The sequence below is a fragment of the Mizuhopecten yessoensis genome, unplaced genomic scaffold (genome assembly GCF_002113885.1).
Source record: "Mizuhopecten yessoensis strain PY_sf001 unplaced genomic scaffold, ASM211388v2 scaffold5343_2, whole genome shotgun sequence".
NCBI lineage: Eukaryota > Metazoa > Mollusca > Bivalvia > Pectinida > Pectinidae > Mizuhopecten > Mizuhopecten yessoensis.
In genome coordinates, this window is record NW_018406002.1 from 100,117 (window position 1) to 121,683 (window position 21,567).

The 21,567-nt window shown below is 36.7% G+C and overlaps 1 protein-coding gene across 4 annotated transcripts; it reads right to left on the reverse strand.

Moving 5' to 3' along the window:
* Nucleotides 1-1,042: 1,042 nt before the first annotated feature.
* On the reverse strand, nt 1,043-19,447 carry LOC110450597 (GDP-fucose protein O-fucosyltransferase 1-like). Of its 4 annotated transcripts, none has more exons than XM_021498203.1 (9): nt 19,374-19,447; nt 16,967-17,100; nt 16,168-16,262; nt 11,886-12,060; nt 10,843-10,942; nt 9,437-9,632; nt 7,091-7,215; nt 5,098-5,203; nt 1,043-1,839 (listed from the first exon to the last, which is right to left on the reverse strand). In XM_021498203.1, exons 2-9 carry the CDS (start codon nt 17,079-17,081, stop codon nt 1,675-1,677), a joined length of 1,077 nt encoding a protein of 358 aa, XP_021353878.1. In that variant the 5' UTR covers nt 17,082-17,100; nt 19,374-19,447; the 3' UTR covers nt 1,043-1,674. The 4 variants fall into 4 exon arrangements, with proteins under 4 accessions (XP_021353878.1, XP_021353876.1, XP_021353875.1 ...); XM_021498201.1 differs by having other exon boundaries at nt 19,329-19,442; XM_021498200.1 differs by lacking the exon at nt 19,374-19,447 and adding an exon at nt 18,371-18,450.
* Nucleotides 19,448-21,567: the final 2,120 nt, after the last annotated feature.

Sequence of the window (21,567 nt, forward strand, 5' to 3'; positions counted from 1 at the left end):
TTTTGGAAGACAGTGAAAAATGTGTCACAGAGAATCTGAAAATGGCCTAATGGGAGGCACATCAGATTAATTTCAGTAGGTCTACAAGAATGTTTTCTACCACAATACGCTGTGTTATTCCACTCTCAGATCATTGTATAAACGCGCTGACTGTTAGATAAATATGAGTTATATACCACACGTGGTATATGATCTACACAAGTTTTGATTGGTCGAGAAGATGAACTTTGACCGGGACGACTTTTTCCACGCGCTTTTTGCCACAATCTGTTTTGTTTACGTCGTCTGCTGTCAACATTCGACAAATGTTGGTGACTTTGTGAGGTTATGCGGAAAGGGGGGTTATTAAGGCAATACTAAAAGAAGATGATACTTAAAGATTTGATCGCTAGTTTAAGGCAAAATTGCTGAAGTCGCTCAAGAGCGTTTCGACATCACACCGTCACGTGTCCAGGTCGTGAAACCAAAACAAGATCTGTCATATTGTTGGAAAATATTTCGTTCTCCCAATGTCCTGTTATCGCTATTTGGACGGTCTGACTATGGCTGAACTGTCACTATAAACGTCAACCATAGAACCGTCACGAAGAAACGTAGAAAGTTTGTCTTCGTCACTTGGCGGGCAGCAGACTTCGTACGATATGCTTACGCGCATATAGTCCGTGGTTACTTTATATAAATAAATGCAATACTGCTACTCCCAATGTTTAAAGTCTTTCATCTATTATATTTTCATGAAGTCGTTGCCGAAACATTAATTTTGACAATTATTAAATTTGTAAAAAAAAAAACATTTTTGACTATTAATGAGTGACTTTTTACATATGGGTCATATCACTCCGCCAGCCTTGTCAACAAACACATGTGCGTATGTTATTTCCGACTGATCATGAGATTGTGGTAGAAACAGATCACACGACTCGTGGGTTTTGAGTATGGTATTTATTTCACTCGAGTTAGTGAATTTTCAAAAGGTACAGAAAGACACTCGCTAAAGCTCGTGTCTTTTGTAACTTTTGAAAATTAACTAACTCGAGTGAAATAAATACCATATTCAACAACCACTCGTAGTGTAACCTCTATATATATCACATAAACCTATTGGCTATGGTGTGTAAATTCTAAGACCAAGAAATAACTTCAGTGTGCTAACTCCATTCATCTTAATGTGTCAGAGTTAACAGACCTAATATATAGGTACCATGTAAAACGTCAATGTCAATCAAGCTAGCAACTTTCAGCTAACATGTCCCCAGCACTCATCAAAGTGTCCATATCAGGGAATAAGACCATTCTGGCCATATGAAAAATAGTTCTTGTTTGAAAAGCAGGAGTTACTCTCTTCAGGGCCAATCTCCATATTTCCATGTTTTGCAATGACAGAATTATTATAGGAGAAATTCTTTATTTACCCCTGAAAAAGTCAAATTCTGAGACACTTGCTTGAAAACTCTCCATCATTTAGAAAAAAATGAAAACTTCCAATAGAAACGATGCACTTTCTTAATTTATCCTGACTTTTCATGCTTATCACAAAAATAATTGTGTACAAGAATCATTGCATTTCACATATATCAACATATAAAAAAGAGCAATTTAATCAAGAACAGTCTGTTTATACAAGACATAGAAAACTGTCATTGTATGGTGTTCATCCTAGTTGTAAGGTCTATGTCAGCTGCTGTATCCCCAATAAAATGTAGGTTTACCAGTGACAAGTCGCTCCCGCGCAACAAACGCTGTAAAGGATGATATACAGTTGCCGATAAAGTAGTCAGATTTTCCTAATATGGCCAGGTCTATCTGTGGTAGCCAGGGATCTAAGTGATGAACTTTAACCTGTAATATAAACCATTTATCATAAGTCAGATAAAAAAAAATAGTTTCAAGCACTTTTGGGATTGAAATTGAAAATCTACAGCAAAAACATGACATAATTATATAAGAGCTCCACTGTTCTGAGCTATTGTAAAAGTTCCTCTAGAGGACTAGTGCTGAGTCTGAGCTACTGTAAATGTTCCTCTAGAGGACGAGCGCTGAGTCTGAGCTACTGTAAAAGTTCCTCTAGAGGACGAGCGCTGAGTCTGAGCTACTGTAAATGTTCCTCTAGAGGACGAGCGCTGAGTCCGAGCTACTGTAAAAGTTCCTCTAGAGGACTAGTGCTGAGTCTGAGCTACTGTAAAAGTTCCTCTAGAGGACTAGTGCAGAGTCTGAGCTACTGTAAATGTTCCTCTAGAGGACGAGCGCTGAGTCTGAGCTACTGTAAATGTTGCTCTAGAGGACGAGCGCTGAGTCTGAGCTACTGTAAAAGTTCCTCTAGAGGATGAGCGCTGAGTCTGAACTTCTGTAAATGTTCCTCTAGAGGACGAGCGCTGAGTCTGAGCTACTGTAAAAGTTCCTCTAGAGGATGAGCGCTGAGTCTGAACTTCTGTAAATGTTCCTCTAGAGGACGAGCGCTGAGTCTGAGCTACTGTAAATGTTCCTCTAGAGGACGAGCGCTGAGTCTGAGCTACTGTAAATGTTCCTCTAGAGGACGAGCGCTGAGTCTGAGCTACTGTAAAAGTTCCTCTAGAGGATGAGCGCTGAGTCTGAACTTCTGTAAATGTTCCTCTAGAGGGCGAGCGCTGAGTCTGAGCTACTGTAAAAGTTCCTCTAGAGGATGAGCGCTGAGTCTGAACTTCTGTAAATGTTCCTCTAGAGGGCGAGCGCTGAGTCTGAGCTACTGTAAAAGTTCCTCTAGAGGACGAGCGCTGAGTCTGAGCTACTGTAAAAGTTCCTCTAGAGGATGAGCGCTGAGTCTGAACTTCTGTAAATGTTCCTCTAGAGGACGAGCGCTGAGTCTGAGCTACTGTAAAAGTTCCTCTAAAGGAGGAGCGCTGAGTCTGAACTTCTGTAAATGTTCCTCTAGAGGGCGAGCGCTGAGTCTGAGCTACTGTAAAAGTTCCTCTAGAGGACGAGCGCTGAGTCTGAGCTACTGTAAAGTTCCTCTAGAGGACAAGCGCTTAGACGGAGCTACTGTAAAAGTTCCTCTAGAGGACTAGCGCTGAGTCTGAGCTACTGTAAAAATTCCTCTAGAGGACTAGCGCTGAGTCGGAGCTACTGTAAAAAATCCTCTAGAGGACTAGCGCTGAGTCTGAGCTACTGTAAAAGTTCCTCTAGAGGACTAGCGCTGAGTCGGAGCTACAGTAAAAGTTCCTCTAGAGGACTAGCGCTGAGTCTGAGCTACTGTAAAAATTCCTCTAGAGGACTAGCGCTGAGTCGGAGCTACTGTAAAAGTTCCTCTAGAGGACTAGCGCTGAGTCTGAGCTACTGTAAAAGTTCCTTTAGAGGACGAGCGCTGAGTCTGATCTACTGTAAAAGTTCCTCTAGAGGACTAGCGCTGAGTCTGAGCTACTTTAAAGTTCCTCTAGAGGACTAGCGCTGAGTCTGAGCTACTGTAAAAGTTCCTCTAGAGGACTAGTGCTGAGTCTGATCTACTGTAAAAGTTCCTCTAGAGGACTAGCTGAGATCATGTAAGAATTTGGAAGTCATAACTGTGAAACTGCTTCATTAGAGTCAGCTGACTCCTTCATTTTGACAAAAGTTTACCAATCTCCCTTGAAACTCCCTCATTCAAGTCCAAACTCACACAAAAACTTAAAATCTACATCCTGTGGTCAAATGATCTCCTGGTTACTGCTGAATGTGTGTAATGATCATTACAGGTGTGTCTGAATTAAATGAATGCTTTTTCAAGTTATTTTGATTCATAAAAAAAGGGAAAAATCAATTGAGTTATAATTAGTGGTATTTCTGAAATATATTCGTATCCGAGTCAGACAACATCTTTAACAAATAATGCTTTGAACTACTCTGGGAATGCCATGAATGATTTTGAGAACTAGCACATTTACCTGTGTACGTAGTTATTTATGTTTACAACCCAGGAGAGTATTTTCTGTATAAATTCCGAGGACAAAAAACATAATGTTTTTCATAACTACATACCAAACACACTCTTCATAGATTTAGCAAGTCATTATTCCCCTGCAAGATTTCAAGATCCTATGCCAATCCTGTTGTGAACGTGTGAACAACACGATCTTATCATCATTTGTTCTTACATTTTTCAGAAATTGGTTGTGGAAAGATATTAAATGTGGGGTGTAATGATTTACTTACTTATTTGACATTGTGTCTAATGTCTGACATGTACATCAAGGCCACCGATAAAACAAGGATACCTCACACAAAGTGTACACTTGTCCAGGATAAAACAAGGATACCTCACACAAAGTGTACACTTGTCCAGGATAAAACAAGGATACCTTACACAAAGTGTACACTTGTCCAGGATAAAACAAGGATACCTCACACAAAGTGTACACTTGTCCAGGATTCAAACCATCGGGACAACATATTGAGCAAAAGATCTCAGCAAAGCCTCGGGTCTCCTGCTCAATATTTTATCCCTTGGATTTGAATTACGTTATCCATAACTCACATCAGGGATGGGATTCTATTAGTCCAATATAAGAGAAAATATTTTCCTTGCTACAAGGTTGAGTGTGATTTATTTATCGAGACATCTCTATTATGTTTTTATCTGTATACAAGTACATCAGGGTCATCACCTAAAAATGAGGTAGTCAAGGTAAACTGGGACCAGGTGAGGTAGTCAAGGTAAACTGAGACCAGGTGAGGTAGTCAAGGTAAACAGAGACCAGGTGAAGTAGTCAAGGTAAACTGGGACCAGGTGTGGTAGTCAAAGTAAACTGAGACCAGGTGAGGTAGTCAAGGTAAATTGAGATCAGGTGAGGTAGTCAAGGCAAACTGAGACTAGGTGATAAGGTAGTCAAAGTAAATTGAGATCAGGTTAAGTACATGTAGATAACGTATATTAAGGTACGGTAAGAGTTAAGGTAAATTATAATCAGGTGAGGTAGTTTAGATAAGTTTAAATCAGATGAGGTAACTCCGGTAGATTTTTATCAGGAGAAGTGTTACAATAAACACAAAGGATGGAAGAGGGAAGAGGAGTCTTCTATCCGGTTTTGCATTTACAGTACATAAGGTTATTAATTTCAATTAGTTTAAAAAAGTTATCATTTTACTTACCTGGAAGTTTGTTAAATGGGTCTGAATTTCTTTTGTCATGGGATTCTTGTCTGTTGCAACATATATTTGCTGGATACCAGACAGTTGAACAATTTTTTCCAATAACCTGAAAAAGACAATTAGTTCTACAGAATGTTTCCCCTAAAACCCATCAGTACTTTTTCTATAGATTATTTTTCTATACCAGTATTTTTCCGTAAAGAACAAACAGATATACTGGTACTTTTGAGAATATCATTTTAATTGTCCATGGTATATTTTACTTCTATAACATTACACACCATTATTTGTTCCACAGAATATTTTCGCGTAGTTATTACTATTTTTACAACAGAATACTTTCCCTAGGACCATTCACATTTTCTAGTCATACTTGTGTAAAATTGGCATAAACATTGTTGTACGATATTTGGAATCGAGAATTTGTACATGTAACACTCTTGTACAACGAAAACATACCTCCAACCCTGACCATTTTTCTTGCTCAAATGCACTCTGTCCAGTACTGGGATAACTTGTCGATCAGATGCAAACAAATTGATAGACAAACAAACACGGCAACTATGACATACAGGTAACCCTCTCTACTTCATAGGCAGGGAATCAAAACCAAATTTAAAACCTGTATTATTATTTAAAAGACCCAAAAATATGTTTGGTGATTTTTGTTATTTCTTAAATTAGCACTCCACCCCTCAAAAACAATGATTTAATGAATAAAACAAACACAAACTGGGACCATCCTTCCTATTTGTTTCAGTCGTGTTACCTGAAATATACCTTTTTTGTTTTCGCAGAAGGAACATGTGTTATTTCACTTATTCAGATCAGCAACATATGAAAACTTACAGCAGTGTTTTTTCTACCTAAATTTTACAACAGCCTGTTTTTACCTGAATTTGGAAAAACATAATTTTTATTGAAATTGGGAAGATATTCCCATCTTTTCTTCATTCAGGGGAAATAAAGGCCATTTTTGCTAGGGGAAGCGGCCTGTATCAGCTGTATGATAGTTCAAAAACATCTGATGTTATTTTGTTCACTTATATCTGATCCCACTAAAATAAGTATGTATATACAATTTGCTTAAATCAGGATTACCGGTAGATATACAGGAAGTATAAAGAGACCCATGGGGCCTGCGCTGCTTACCTGACCAGTATTACCATTATATGTGGGTGTGGAACTGAGTGTGGTACACAACATAACCTCTTGTCAAAGTATACTTATATATAAATTATCATCAAATAATGAGCAGTAGTTTAGAAGTTATAGTCTGGAAAAGCAATTCAGTTATTATTTTAACATTTAACATTGTGCTGTGACCTTGACCTTAAGGGTAAAATTGCAGTGATTTGACCTTTGACCCCATGTTTTGACCTTGTCATTTTGAATATAGACATGTGTATGGTTCATAACACAGTCTTTTTATATTTTTCATATTTTACTTCTGTAATCGCCCTGCATAATTTTTTGGTATCCATACTCAAAACGAAGCGCCCCACTGATCAACCCACAAACCTACAACTGACGTTGGCTCCATCAACTTTAAATTAATCGAAGATTTTCTACTGGAGCCCCTGCATCCTTGGATCTTTCAGAAGAGCCCTCCTTCAGGATCAGCTCAAACCACTGATTAGGATAAAACCTTCCACTTTATGTTAAAGGTAAATGCTCCCACAGAGATCCATAAGCAAGAAAAAAACTAATCCTAAGGATACAAATGAGAAAAGAAATCCTCCGAAGGCTACCATTTATCCCAACTTCATAATGGTTAAAAAAGTTATCGTATTGAAACCACTGAAAAAGGACAGCATATTGAGAATATGGAACTACCCATCACTAAATGCAAGAATTATCAGTGTCATCATCACAAGATTACTCCAGAAATGGACACAAATAATCATCTATTGGTAGATTACTTATACTGCCCTTAACAATGTTGGGGTGTGATAAGTGATCCATGTGTACATATCTCCCCAGATTTATTTACCTTAGAACCTCATCATTAGATGGAAAGCACATCTCTGCTGAAATCTTTTTACTCCCTCCATACCCAAGGCACTGTGGAGACGCCATGAACTTGCTCTCACCTGCTACATTCTTACAGGCATTATTCTGGAAAGGAAAATAAATGTTGTATATCAGGTTGGTGCCAAATGACTCAAATTTTGCAAATACTGTTGGACATGACCCTTTATTGACCCCTGGTCACAGATACTATTGGACATGACCCTTTATTGCCCCCTGGTCACAGATACTATTGGACATGACCCTTAATTGCCCCCTGGTCACAGATACTATTGGACATGACCCTTTATTGCCCCCTGGTCACAGATACTATTGGACATGACCCTTTATTGCCTCCTGGTCACAGATACTATTGGACATGACCCTTACAATGTAATTGCCCCCTGGTCACAGATACTGTTGGACATGACCCTTTATTGACCCCTGGGCACAGATACTGTTGGACATGACCCTTTATTGACCCCTGGTCACAGATACTATTGGACATGACCCTTTATTGACCCCTGGTCACAGACACTGTTGGACATGAAACTTTATCAACCCCTGGTCACATATACAGTTGGACATTACCCTTTATCGACCCCTGGTTACACATACAGTTGGACATGACCCTTTATCGACCCCTGGTCACAGATACTGTTGGACATGACCCTGTATTGACCCCTGGTCACAGATACTGTTGGACATGACCCTGTATTGACCCCTGGTCACAGATACTGTTGGACATGACCCTTCATTGACCCCTGGTCACAGATACTGTTGGACATGAAACTTTATCAACCCCTGGTCACATATACAGTTGGACATTACCCTTTATCGACCCCTGGTTACACATACAGTTGGACATGACCCTTTATTGACCCCTGGTCACAGATACAGTTGGACATGACCCTTAATTGCCCCCTGGTCACAGATCCTATTGGACATGACCCTTTATTGCCTCCTGGTCACAGATACTATTGGACATGACCCTTAATTTCCCCCTGGTCACAGATACTATTGGACATGACCCTTACAATGTAATTGCCCCCTGGTCATAGATACTGTTGGACATGACCCTTTATTGACCCCTGGGCACAGATACTGTTGGACATGACCCTTTATTGACCCCTGGGCACAGATACTGTTGGACATGACCCTTTATTGACCCCTGGGCACAGATACTGTTGGACATGACCCTTTATTGACCCCTGGTCACAGATACTGGTGGACATGAAACTTTATCAACCCCTGGTCACATATACAGTTGGACATTACCCTTTATCGACCCCTGGTTACACATACAGTTGGACATGACCCTTTATCGACCCCTGGTCACACATACAGTTGGATATCAATAGGTAAACAAACCATTTAAGATTGTAAGACAATCATTTCTAATAACACTATCACCTCATTATTTTATAGCCTTCAATTTTATTTCTTACCATGCACCTTTTTTTCAATACAAGACATCAACTGTTAAAACGTCTCTCAGACCACAGGAATTCCCCGACTCCACCTTTTTTAAGTCTAACTAATGATATCACACAAGTCAAACTCAGATATCTATCATTGTACAGTAGTCCCCTGGTATACCCCATAATCTATAAGATTACTTATAATTAACGCCTAACATCAGTATAATGAATAAAATAAACGCGTGATGTTTTCTCAATTTCCGTTACTTTATATGGCTTGCATTACCAAATAAGGTTTTAGTACTTGTGCCCCCATATTTACGTTTTCCATTTTTGGTCATGACACCCATATATAGAAGTCTGACCTATACCCGAACAGAGACGAAGTGTCCATCATGGCAGTCAATTCGGATTTCAATTACCAACGCTACGTAAACTAGATAATTTTACAAATCGATACACGACAGAACTAAACACGACGTTAAATGTTTGAATACACCGAGAGATAAAATGGTTCCCACAGAACAGTCCACTCAGGTAGAAGACGCCCTTGATAAAAATGTGTGACGACCATATGTGTCTGTACTCTGTATCACAGATTGTGTTACAAGACGGTGAATTATACAAATGTAACATCTTTTTTATTAACTTATAATGTTTAAAAGCTGCAAATGATATACATTACTTGTTTGCATTCATTTCAAAATAAATACATGTGTATGTATATGCAGTGCTTGTTACACATAGATGTACATCTCAGGCACATGTGTCCTACAACTGGCTGTCCTACTAAAACCCTGTTGTATAGCCACCCCCGTTATACCAACAAAACTGGCACGGGACAAAAGGTGGGGAATAACGGGGCACTACTGTACAATGTACATAACAGTTCATCTTCCAAGTCTTACCCAGTCTACACCATTGCGAAGGTGAATCCCAATAAACTTTTCTCCCCTGAACATCTTGGTGATGTGACCTTTAACCTCAACCTCTATTATTGATGACCATTTGAGGTACTTCTGGAGAGGAACAGTGTTCTCCGCCATGGGGTAAGGTGCTGGAGCTCCCTTGAGGGCCACAACAGGCTCCTTATCAGCTGGGAACCTAAGAACCAATAGTCAGAATAACTTATTTAAAGTTACTAGCTTGAACGTGTAATACTGCAGACTGAATAGAAGAATAAAAACTTTCCTGATAATTACATGTACTTATATATAGCTGTACTGTACAAACTTTCATGGACAACAAAATGTAAAATATCATCACCCAAATGACTTATAAATAATGTCCATCAATTGTTCCATGCAACCTTTCTGAAATAAATCCTGAATAATCTGTTAAAGATGGGTTCAATGTGATTTCCTATTAATACAACCAGCTGAGGGAAATTCTAAAGGTTCCAAAAAATGCCAGAAAAATGTCAAATCTTTCTTGATTTTTAAATTTGGACTCATAATATGAAACTACGATAAACCTTATATTTAGTCAAACAAATATCCTGTCATGCTGATTATACATTAGATCAATGGGAAATAATGGTTGTGGGTGTCTATATTGAAGTACAATGTACATGTTAAGGAGAGATACAACCAGAGAACCACTGATTTGAAAAACATCTCTCACATACAATAGGTCAGGATTGGATTTTCAAGCTTATCATAATGTAACGATACATCTTCATAATATATCATAGAGCTGAATGTTCATATCCTATCCATTCTTAATGCGTTATAACAAAAATAAATTGTCAAAAATCCTCCACATACTGAAAATTAGCTGTAAACTATATTAAACCTGCATAAGTCAAAACCTCATCACTGCAATGGAAAACCTGTCCATTCTGAACAAACAAATTGGTTGATGTCCAGTTATTCAAAAATCTGATTAAGTCTTAAGGATGAATGTATCAAAATACATCTCCATTACACTCGCAGGCATACACACATAGGGAGATGTTAGCCAGGTGGCATAGGACTTGTATTTATATGTTTATTGTATTAATTGTATATCTATGTACTGTAAAACGCTTTGGAGTGGCTTATTCTAGCTAGATAGGGCGCTATATCAAATGTTGTACATTATTATTTCATATTAAAATTAAAACTGCTAAGTGATATTGATATTACAAGACACAAATATAACCTGATAGTCTGAGACTAGTGAAATCTACAGCTGGACTAGTGTTTCTAAAAACCGCCAGCCCAATTGACCAGTCAAAATTTGTTATACTTATCATGTTGAATAATATTAGGTTAGTGGAATTTGCACATGACAAACTAGTGGTATTAAAAAAATAGTTTCTAGCCCTGTTTACCTTATCCTCCAGCCAGTGGTGTCTGTATACATGACATGATAGGACACACTGTTGTCAAACTCTACTCCCAGGCCGTCCCAGAACGGTCCAAACGGATTCCCTGTGGGCATATCACATAAACATCATTACCAGGTCAGAAAATAGACACAAAGAGTACTAGTTTAAAATGTTGGCACACTGTCCAGTTACAAACTCAAACTGAATGGGAGGCCTGCACATACCTGACTTAACTTACAAACTCAAACTGAATGGGAGGCCTGCACATACCTGACTTAACTCAGTACTCAGTGCTCATGTGGCTTTTTTTCACGCCAGTTTCAATTAACGTCATATGACTGCAATTTCATTTAGCTAACACCTATTATTACTACTCCCAACTCATTTCACTCCATTTACAAATCCATACTTGACAGATCGGCTGATAATATACACCTGTCATAACATGTCACATGAGAGTCACATATTTTAGAGAGAGAAAAAAAGACTGATGACAGTCTTCACATTTCAGTCATTGTATATATTTGTCTTCTTCAGAATTTTTATTGCACAGCCCCATCAATGACATCCTATTGAGGCACACCGGTCACAACAGGAAATTGTTGACGGGGCTGTACAATTAAAATGATCCAAAATGAAAGAATATCATCTGTCTTTTTAATTCTTATTAATTTATAAATGTCCTCAAACATTTTGGCCTGAATATATGTATTATATACACTTGCCAAATTGAAATTCTACTCCAAGCTGTGCCAGAACGGTCCAAATTGATTCCCTTTTGGTATATAGCATAGACATAGTTACTCTTTTATCAGCAGAATTCATTGTATAATCTCCTTTGTTCATCTGTTCTTTAAGGTCAGTAATTATGTACCTACATTCCTTCACCTTACAAGGCCAAACTGACCATTTGTATGATGCCCGGTTCCCTTTTGGATCAGTTTGCATATGCCTATATCTATCTTTCTTCATTTGATAGGGTGTACCTGATCATCTGTACATACACCATTCATCTGTTCCCCTGGGGCCAGTGTGTATGTACCTACCTTCCTTCATTTTACAGGGTTTGTCTGACCCTTGGTAGCCAAAACAGTAGCCTGTCCTGTTCCCTTGGGGCCAGTATTTAGGGGCCAGTCTCTCCATGAAGTCCTCAGCTGTGATCACTCTGTGATATTCTCTTACACTAGCCACATCAAACCACTCACCAAATGGGACATTTTTCTGAATGAAACAGTTGTGTTCTAAATGCTTTCTTCTCATAATGTTAAAGGTCATCTATTTATTTGAAAAGTAAGTTTTCTTGATTGCAGAAAACACTCAAATTTGTAGACAAAAAATATACCCTCTCGATAACACAAGTACCAGGTTATCTTGTATGATACAGTGTGTACTGAATAGTCTTTTGGTCAAAAACCTTACATCCCAGTGGGAATTCTTTTGATTGAAATGAAAGACAGGATGCACACCTATGACAGATACAGAAAAAGACATACATTCATGTAGTAGGATTACAGGATGCTCATTCCTGCTCATAGTAATATATCTATAGAAAATGAAATTAAGAGTTAATAAAAATAATTTTCAAAAAGCCACTTGTTATCAATAAACAGAGATTATAGATCAATCATCTGTGTTGAATTATAACATTATCAGGACAATGTCTCCTAAATTATCTGTTAACTGTTAAATTATAACATCATCAGGATAATGTCTCCATAATTATCTGTGTTAAATTATAACATTATCAGGACAATGTCTCCTTAATTATCTGTTAATTGTTACATTATAACAATATCAGGACAGTATCTCCTTAATTATTTGTTAACTGTTAAATTATAACATTATCAGGACAGTGTCTCCTTAATTATTTGTTAACTGTTAAATTATAACATTATCAGGCCAGTGTCTCCTTAATTATTTGTTAACTGTTAAATTATAACATTATCAGGACAATGTCTCCTTAATTATCTGTTAACTGTTACATTATAACATTATCAGGACAATGTCTCCTTAATTATCTGTGTTGAATTATAACATTATCAGGACAATGTCTCCTTAATTATCTGTGTTGAATTATAACATTATCAGGACAATGTCTCATTAATTATCTGTTAACTGTTAAATTATAACATCATCAGGACAATGTCTCATTTGTAAATTATAACATTATCAGGCCAATGTCTCCTCAATTATCTGTTACATGATAACATTATCAGGACAAAGCCTCCTTAATCATCTGTTAACTTTTAAATTATAACATTATCAGGACAGTGTCTCCTTAATTATCTGTTAACTGTTCCATTATAACATCATCAGGACAGTGTCTCCTTAATTATCTGTTAACTGTTCCATTATAACATCATCAGGACAGTGTCTCCTTAATTATCTGTTAACTGTTAGATTATAACATCATCAGGACAGTGTCTCCTTAATTATCTGTTAACTGCTAAATTATAACATTATCAGGAAAATGTCTCCTTAATTATCTGTTAACTGTTGAATTATAACATTATCAGGACAATGTCTACTTAATTATCTGTGTTGAATTATAACATTATCAGGACAATGTCTACTTAATTATCTGTGTTGAATTATAACATTATAAGGACAATGTCTCCTTAATTATTTGTTAACTGTTAAATTATAACATTATCAGGACAGTGTCTCCTTAATTATCTGTTAACTGCTAAACTATAACATTATCAGGACAATGTCTCCTTAATTATCGGTTAACTGTTAAATTATAACATTATCAGGACCATGTCTCCTAAATTATCTGTTAACTGCTAAATTATAACATTATCAGGAAAATGTCTCCTTAATTATCTGTTAACTGTTAAATGTCTCCTTAATTATCTGTGTTGAATTATAACATTATCAGGACAATGTCTCATTAATTATCTGTTAACTGTTAAATTATAACATCATCAGGACAATGGCTCCTTAATTATCTGTTAACTGTTAAATGTCTCCTTAATTATCTGTGTTGAATTATAACATTATCAGGACAATGTCTCATTAATTATCTGTTAACTGTTAAATTATAACATTATCAGGACAGTGTCTCCTTAATTATCTGTTAACTGTTAAATGTCTCCTTAATTATCTGTGTTGAATTATAACATTATAAGGACAATGTCTCCTTAATTATTTGTTAACTGTTAAATTATAACATTATCAGGACCATGTTTCCTTAATTATCTGTTAACTGCTAAATTATAACATTATCAGGAAAATGTCTCCTTAATTATCTGTTAACTGCTAAACTATAACATTATCAGGACAATGTCTCCTCAATTATCTGTTAACTATTACATTATAACATTATCAGGACAAAGCCTCCTTAATCATCTGTTAACTTTTAAATTATAACATTATCAGGACAGTGTCTCCTTAATTATTTGTTAACTGTTAAATTATAACATTATCAGGACCATGTCTCCTTAATGATCTGTTAACTGCTAAATTATAACATTATCAGGAAAATGTCTCCTTAATTATCTGTTAACTGTTCCATTATAACATCATCAGGACAGTGTCTCCTTAATTATCTGTTAACTGCTAAATTATAACATTATCAGGACAATGTCTACTTAATTATCTGTGTTGAATTATAACATTATAAGGACAATGTCTCCTTAATTATTTGTTAACTGTTAAATTATAACATTATCAGGACAGTGTCTCCTTAATTATCTGTTAACTGCTAAATTATAACATTATCAGGACAATGTCGCCTTAATTATCTGTGAAGTGTTGAATTATAACATTATCAGGACAATGTCTACTTAATTATCTGTGTTGAATTATAACATTATCAGGACAATGTCTACTTAATTATCTGTTAACTGCTAAATGACATACTGGTGTGGATTTTTTTAATTACAAATGTGTACTTGTTCACTTACATACAAGTATAAATGTGTGTTTAATTCTATGTAAAGATGTTTAATAATAAGTCTCATTGTGTTAAGTTACCTTTGTATTATCATGATATCCTGTATCATAATAAGTAGTTCAACTGGACATGTTTTTGTTTAGTTTACGCACAATTACGTATTTCAGTTATACATTAATAATATTTTGTTTTATTAAATCATTAACTTCATATGTGTGTGTTTTGTTCAAACAGTAAGTATGCATGTGTGTTTTGTTCAAACAGTAAGTACGAATGTGTGTTTTGTTCAAACAGTTTAATTATCTGTTAACTGTTGAATTATAACAATATCAGGACAATGTCTCCCTAATTATCTGTTAACTGTTAAATTATAACATTGTCAGGACAATGTCTCCTTAATTATCTGTTATCTGTTAAATTATAACATTATCAGGACAATGTCGCCTTAATTATCTGTGAAGTGTTGAATTATAACATTATCAGGACAATGTCTACTTAATTATCTGTGTTGAATTATAACATTATCAGGACAATGTCTACTTAATTATCTGTTAACTGTTAAATTATAACATTATCAGGACAATGTCTACTTAATTATCTGTTAACTGCTAAATGACATACTGGTGTGTATTTTTTTAATTACAAATGTGTACTTGTTCACTTACATACATGTATAAATGTGTGTTTAATTCTATGTAAAGTTGTTTAATCATAAGTCTCATTGTGTTAAGTTACCTTTGTATTATCATGATATCCTGTATCATAATAAGTAGTTCAACTGTACATGTTTTTGTTTAGTTTACGCACAATTACGTATTTCAGTTATACATTAATAATATTTTGTTTTATTAAATCATTAACTTCATATGTGTGTGTTTTGTTCAAACAGTAAGTATGAATGTGTGTTTTGTTCAAACAGTAATTACATAGGTGTGTTTTGTTCAAACAGTAATTACGAATGTGTGTTTTGTTCAAACAGTAAGTACGAATGTGTGTTTTGTTCAAACAGTAAGTATGAATGTGTGTTTTGTTCAAACAGTAATTACATATGTGTGTTTTGTTCAAACAGTAAGTACGAATGTGTTTTGTTCAACCAGTAATTACATATGTGTTTTGTTCAAACAGTAATTACATATGTGTTTTTTGTTCAAACAGTAAGTACGAATGTGTGTTTTGTTCAAACAGTAAGTACGAATGTGTTTTTTGTTCCACCAGTAATTACATGTGTGTGTTTTGTTCAACCAGTAATTACATATGTGTGTTTTGTTCAAACAGTAAGTATGAATGTGTGTTTTGTTCAAACAGTAAGTACGAATGTGTGTTTTGTTCAAACAGTAATTCCATATGTGTTTTGTTCAAACAGTAATTACATATGTGTGTTTTGTTCAAACAGTAATTACATATGTATGTTTTGTTCAAACAGTAATTACATATGTGCGCCACGGAGGTAGAATCAGGGTCCTGTCCACAGCTTTAGCGAATGCCAGACCGCCTAAAAAGTGTTCTGCTTGGTTCCCAAACCGCCCTGTAGAATGAACCAAGTGATAATTAACAAGAACAGGTACCAGTATGAAGGAACACATAAACGGCTAACAAAACAATTGAACATAAACATGTGTACATAGTTTGCCCTGGTTCTGGTCATCTTTTTTAAATTGAACCAATTAACCTTGATATAAAATCTGAGTTCAAATTTGCAGATATTAGTATAAAATTTTGATATTTGGTCAATTTTGTCCAGTCTTTGTGTAGTTTTTCTCTTACATGTAGACACTAAAGAGCTCACCCATTCAAATTAAAAATCAAAGGAGAAAGAGTAGACATTTGTCATAAACACATCTTTAGGAGAATATATATAGAATATTCATCGAGATTTTTTCAAGAAAAAAAATGCAAAAACTTCACAAATTTGACTGAATATTCAAATTTACTAATTCATGTAAATTTGAACCAGTTACCATGTGGCAGCCATATCTGAAAACACAAATAGATATTTCAAAGTTTGAAAAACAGTGATTTGAATATTCACTTGAAGATTTTGAATTTTTATGGAATCTGGGGCAAAAAAGGCCCAAGCCATACATCCCAACTCATACCTTGAAAAGCAGTGGTTTGACTTCTGAAATTGCCAAATGCCAAGAATCAACTGAAAGCCATGGTTACTGGCTGTCAGGGAAATGTTTTCTGTCCACCATATTTATATAGTAGGTGATAGTCTATTGTACTTACCCATACAGAGACAGAACAAAATGTAACCTCTGTCATCCCATTCCAGGTCAGTGGTCCTCACTATGGAGAACAAAGGAAGTGACAGGACCAGAATTACGCTGAGAAACTGCAGCATCTCTACAATGGATGGTATCCTACAAGAAAACAAGAAAATCGATAAAAAATGTGAAAATTTGAGTTGCTCAAGACAATAACACGAACAAATTTAATTTTCTTAATTGTGTAGTGTATGAACTTAAATGTGGAATGTAGAAATTTTAAGTTTTAAAGGTTCATTTTAACAAGAGGCCAATTAGGCCAATAGGTCATAGATAAATTGGGCCTGCATCGCTCAGCTATTCGTTATCTGTAACATAACCCCCAGGAGGGTTACCTTCTTCCTTTATACAACAAGTGACTCCCACGGGTCCCAAGTACAAATGATGATTTATAACGAATATTCAGTTGAAATCCTTTATAATAATGGTGGGGTATCTAATTAATTTTCATGTTATTGCCCTTGGATTAAGTCCCCAGGAATAAATAAATTTGATATATTGAACAACAATGCTAATTCATTTGAGATGTGACAAGGCATTTTATTGGACAATCAAAATATTTTGCGACAGTAAAACCATGATATACCGTCGGGATTGTTAATGACGTCGATGACCCGACTGACCCTGACACGTCATGAAATTGATTATTCATGACGTCACGAACAATAGCATGACCCCGAAAGGACAACGTGATTCCATCTCACTTTGAATATTTCTGACGTCACCAATCCACAGCAGAGAGACCCAGAATTTAAAGAAGAATATCTTGAAATTGTTGTTTCTTTCGTTGGTTTAAGGTGATATGAATTTAAATGGAGATAACCCTACTGTATTTTGAAATTTGTGGCGGTATATCGTGATTATACTGTCGCAAATATCCGTTCTACTGGCTCTGTTCCACCAGTAGAACTCATTTTGCGACATTATAATCATTATATATCGCCGCAAATTTCTAAGTACAGTAGGGTTATCCCCTAATTATGAAATAATTATCTTATACTTATTTCTCTTGTTGGCCCAAATGTCAGACTAGCCTTATGTCTAACCATGCTGAGTCTAAAAACATATTGCTTGTTGTATATTCCAACAAAATACATATATATATGTTGATGAAACTTCATTCACTGTCGTATACCAATGTACAAATGTAGGTAACTTCTCCATATAATAACATTATAATGTACAAATGTAAGTAACTTCTCCATATAATAACATTATAATGTACAAATGTAAATAACTTCTCCATATAATAACATTATAATGTACAAACCTTGAACAAATTCCAGACTGCAGCTAAAGACATTACCAGACAGAAATAAAATATACACATGCAACACTTGACACTTCAAATACTGACTAGACTCACTTATTAATCACGTACACAGCTGTTTCTGTCTCTACAGACATACATGTACACATATATTTACTCTATACATTTGATGCAGAGTATGTTTAAATTTTCCCTCAGGATATTCTTGCCTCAATGTTTTATTGGTAAGAGCGCTGAAGTGTGTAATACACTTAAAATTTTACTTACTCATACTTTTTTATAAAACAAGATGTACACCACATCACACAAGTTAGCCATACTACACAGAAACCTTTAACGATTAAAATACACCGTCATGAGGCATCAGAAAATAAAACCCTGTCCATGATCTCTAGATTAATGTATTAATTGATTCTCATATATATATATGTCTTGGGGGCCGGGTATTTGTTGTTTTTATTTAATTTGTTATCAAGATGTACAAGTGTCCTTTTCCAAAGGAGTATAAACAGAGTATTAATTGTATCCTGCCACAAGCTTAAGTAGTCTAATATCTTGGGGACATGCACACATGTATGACTCATGGCCGACAATTCCTACACAGGGACACGAGAAGGTTACATGATGTTTTGTCTATCTAATGAGTAGGGAGTATTATTTAGGTTTCAGATCAACTGTTGAAATAACATTTCATCAAGTGTTGATCTAAACCCATAAAACCCCCAATTATCCATAGACACAATATATCTTATATACTTCTCTATCTTATTTTCAGGTCCCTGTGATTTCTTAAATAGTGACAGTGACCTTGTAGATTAACTCCCCAAATTACTCATGATATTGTTCATTAAAATCTGAGAAAAAAATCTCCATGGTGACAGATCTGCTCTGTTTTCTCTATATTGTCATTTCCCTTATGTCGGGATCGACGGATTATTAGGCCTATCTTTTAGAAGATATCAGCTGAGCTGATGTCACTGTCACACGCTCCGAACTGAGCTACTACAGTTTCGTATACAGTGCCCTAGTTTTCTGTCACATACAGTATACCTACACCTTTACCACGACCGTCTACCGAAACGTCGACATTGTCTCATACTTGTAAGCCGAATGTTGCTCTTTGCACTGCAGCTTCCCAGTTTCATCTTTGGCGCCGGGACACCTGCTATCAGAGTTACCTCCCCTAGACCATAAGAATATATTCTCGATGACAGACCGCTAAAAGAGATTTGGCCATGATCAGCTAGCGGATAGGGTAGGCATATAGTATATACGTCTCTGCATATATGGATCAATTTTCGCGAATCCTAGTGTATTATATAAAGCGTAATTGACCAAACACAACATGAAGCAGGTTCTTAGATCTAAAATGTATATTTAGACCCTGTTTTTAATGATAGTATTTAACCATAGTCTGAATAATTCAGATACACTTACAGGTATACTTAAATTATAACTATCTAAGTACGTGTTTAAATATTCAGAGACGTATAAAGCCAGTGTAGTACAAATAAAAGCAGTGGTGTATCGGCAACTTTTTCTTTAAACAATGATCATTTGCATTCGTGTTTATAATTTACATTTATTAATTCATGTATTTATAAAAAATGGATAAAATTAACTTTCAACTGGGTTTTCATTTCCTCGTGTAGAATGGTTCATATATGGATGGATACTGCATGGAACCAATTAAAAGGATGTCTATTTGAAATAGGGAACCAGGCGCGGCACAAATAAACCGAAGCAGGACAGAGTGCATGGTCCATCTGAACGAAATGGATAAAACTGTTCTCAGACTTCTGATGCAGAGTTTGGCCGACACCGAGTAATACTCCTCACCAGTGTAAAGCCCACATATCAAGAATTTTTACCAATACCCTTGCACTTCAAAGTCATTGACGCATTTTTCTTGTTGGATCTTCAGTTTAATGTTTTTATAACCATATCGAGTTGTCTCTTCCACTTCGTTATATGCACCACAGCATCATTTATTTGACAAGTACTAGAGTTCACATCAACAGCTAGTTTTTAATAATTCAATTATTTCCAGCCCCAGTCATCACTTTGGTCCATACGTCAAGGCATGAAAACAGAAGAAGCAGCTCCAGAACCAGACATTAAGGAGATTTATCTGCGGACGAGTTCATTTAGACAACATGAAGAGAAACGATTTGATTCTGCAAAACACGTTTTTATATGCATTATATTGCAAAAAGGAGACTCCCTATGTAGGGGGGAGGGAGTCTCCTTATGTAGGAGGGAGGGAAACTCCCTATGTAGAATGGAAGGGAGACTCCCTATGTAGGAGGGAGGAAAACTCCCTATGTAGGAGGGAGGAAGACTCCATATGAAGGAGGGAGACTCCCTATGTAGGAGGGAAGGAGACTCCCTATGTAGGAGGGAAGGAGACTTCCTATGTAGGAGGGAGGGAGACTCCCTATGTAGGAGGGAGGGAGACTTCCTATGTAGGAAGGATACTCCCTATGTAGGGGGGAGGGAGACTCCCTATGTAGGAGGGAGGAAGACTCCCTATGTAGGAGGGAGGAAGCCTCCCTATGTAGGAGGGAGGGAGACTCCTGTTACATTGTAAATATATCCTATGTAGGGGGGAGGGAGACTTCCTATGTAGAAGGGAGGAAGACTCCCTATGTAGGAGGGAGGGAGACTCCCTATGTAGGAAGGATACTCCCTATGTAGGGGGGAGGGAGACTCCCTATGTAGGAGGGAGGAAGACTCCCTATGTAGGAGGGAGGGAGACTCCCTATGTAGGAAGGATACTCCCTATGTAGGGGGGAGGGAGACTTCCTATGTAGAAGGGAGGAAGACTCCCTATGTAGGAGGGAGGGAGACTCCCTATGTAGGAAGGATACTCCCTATGTAGGGGGGAGGGAGACTCCCTATGTAGGAGGGAGGGAGACTCCCTATGTAGAATGGAAGGGAGACTCCCTATGTAGGAGGGAAGGAGACTCCCTATGTAGGAGGGAGGAAGACTCCCTATGTAGGAGGGAGGGAGACTCCCTATGTAGGAAGGATACTCCCTATGTAGGGGGGAGGNCCTATGTAGGAGGGAGGGAGACTCCCTATGTAGAATCGAAGGGAGACTCCCTATGCAGGAGGGAGGGAGACTCCCTATGTAGGAGGGAGGGAAGGATACTCCCTATGAAGGAGGGAGACTCCCTTTGTAGGAAGGAGACTCCCTATGTAGGAGGGAAGGAGACTTCCTATGTAGGAGGGAAGGAGACTTCTATGTAGGAGGGAAACTCCCTATGTAGGAGGGAAGGAGACTCCCTATG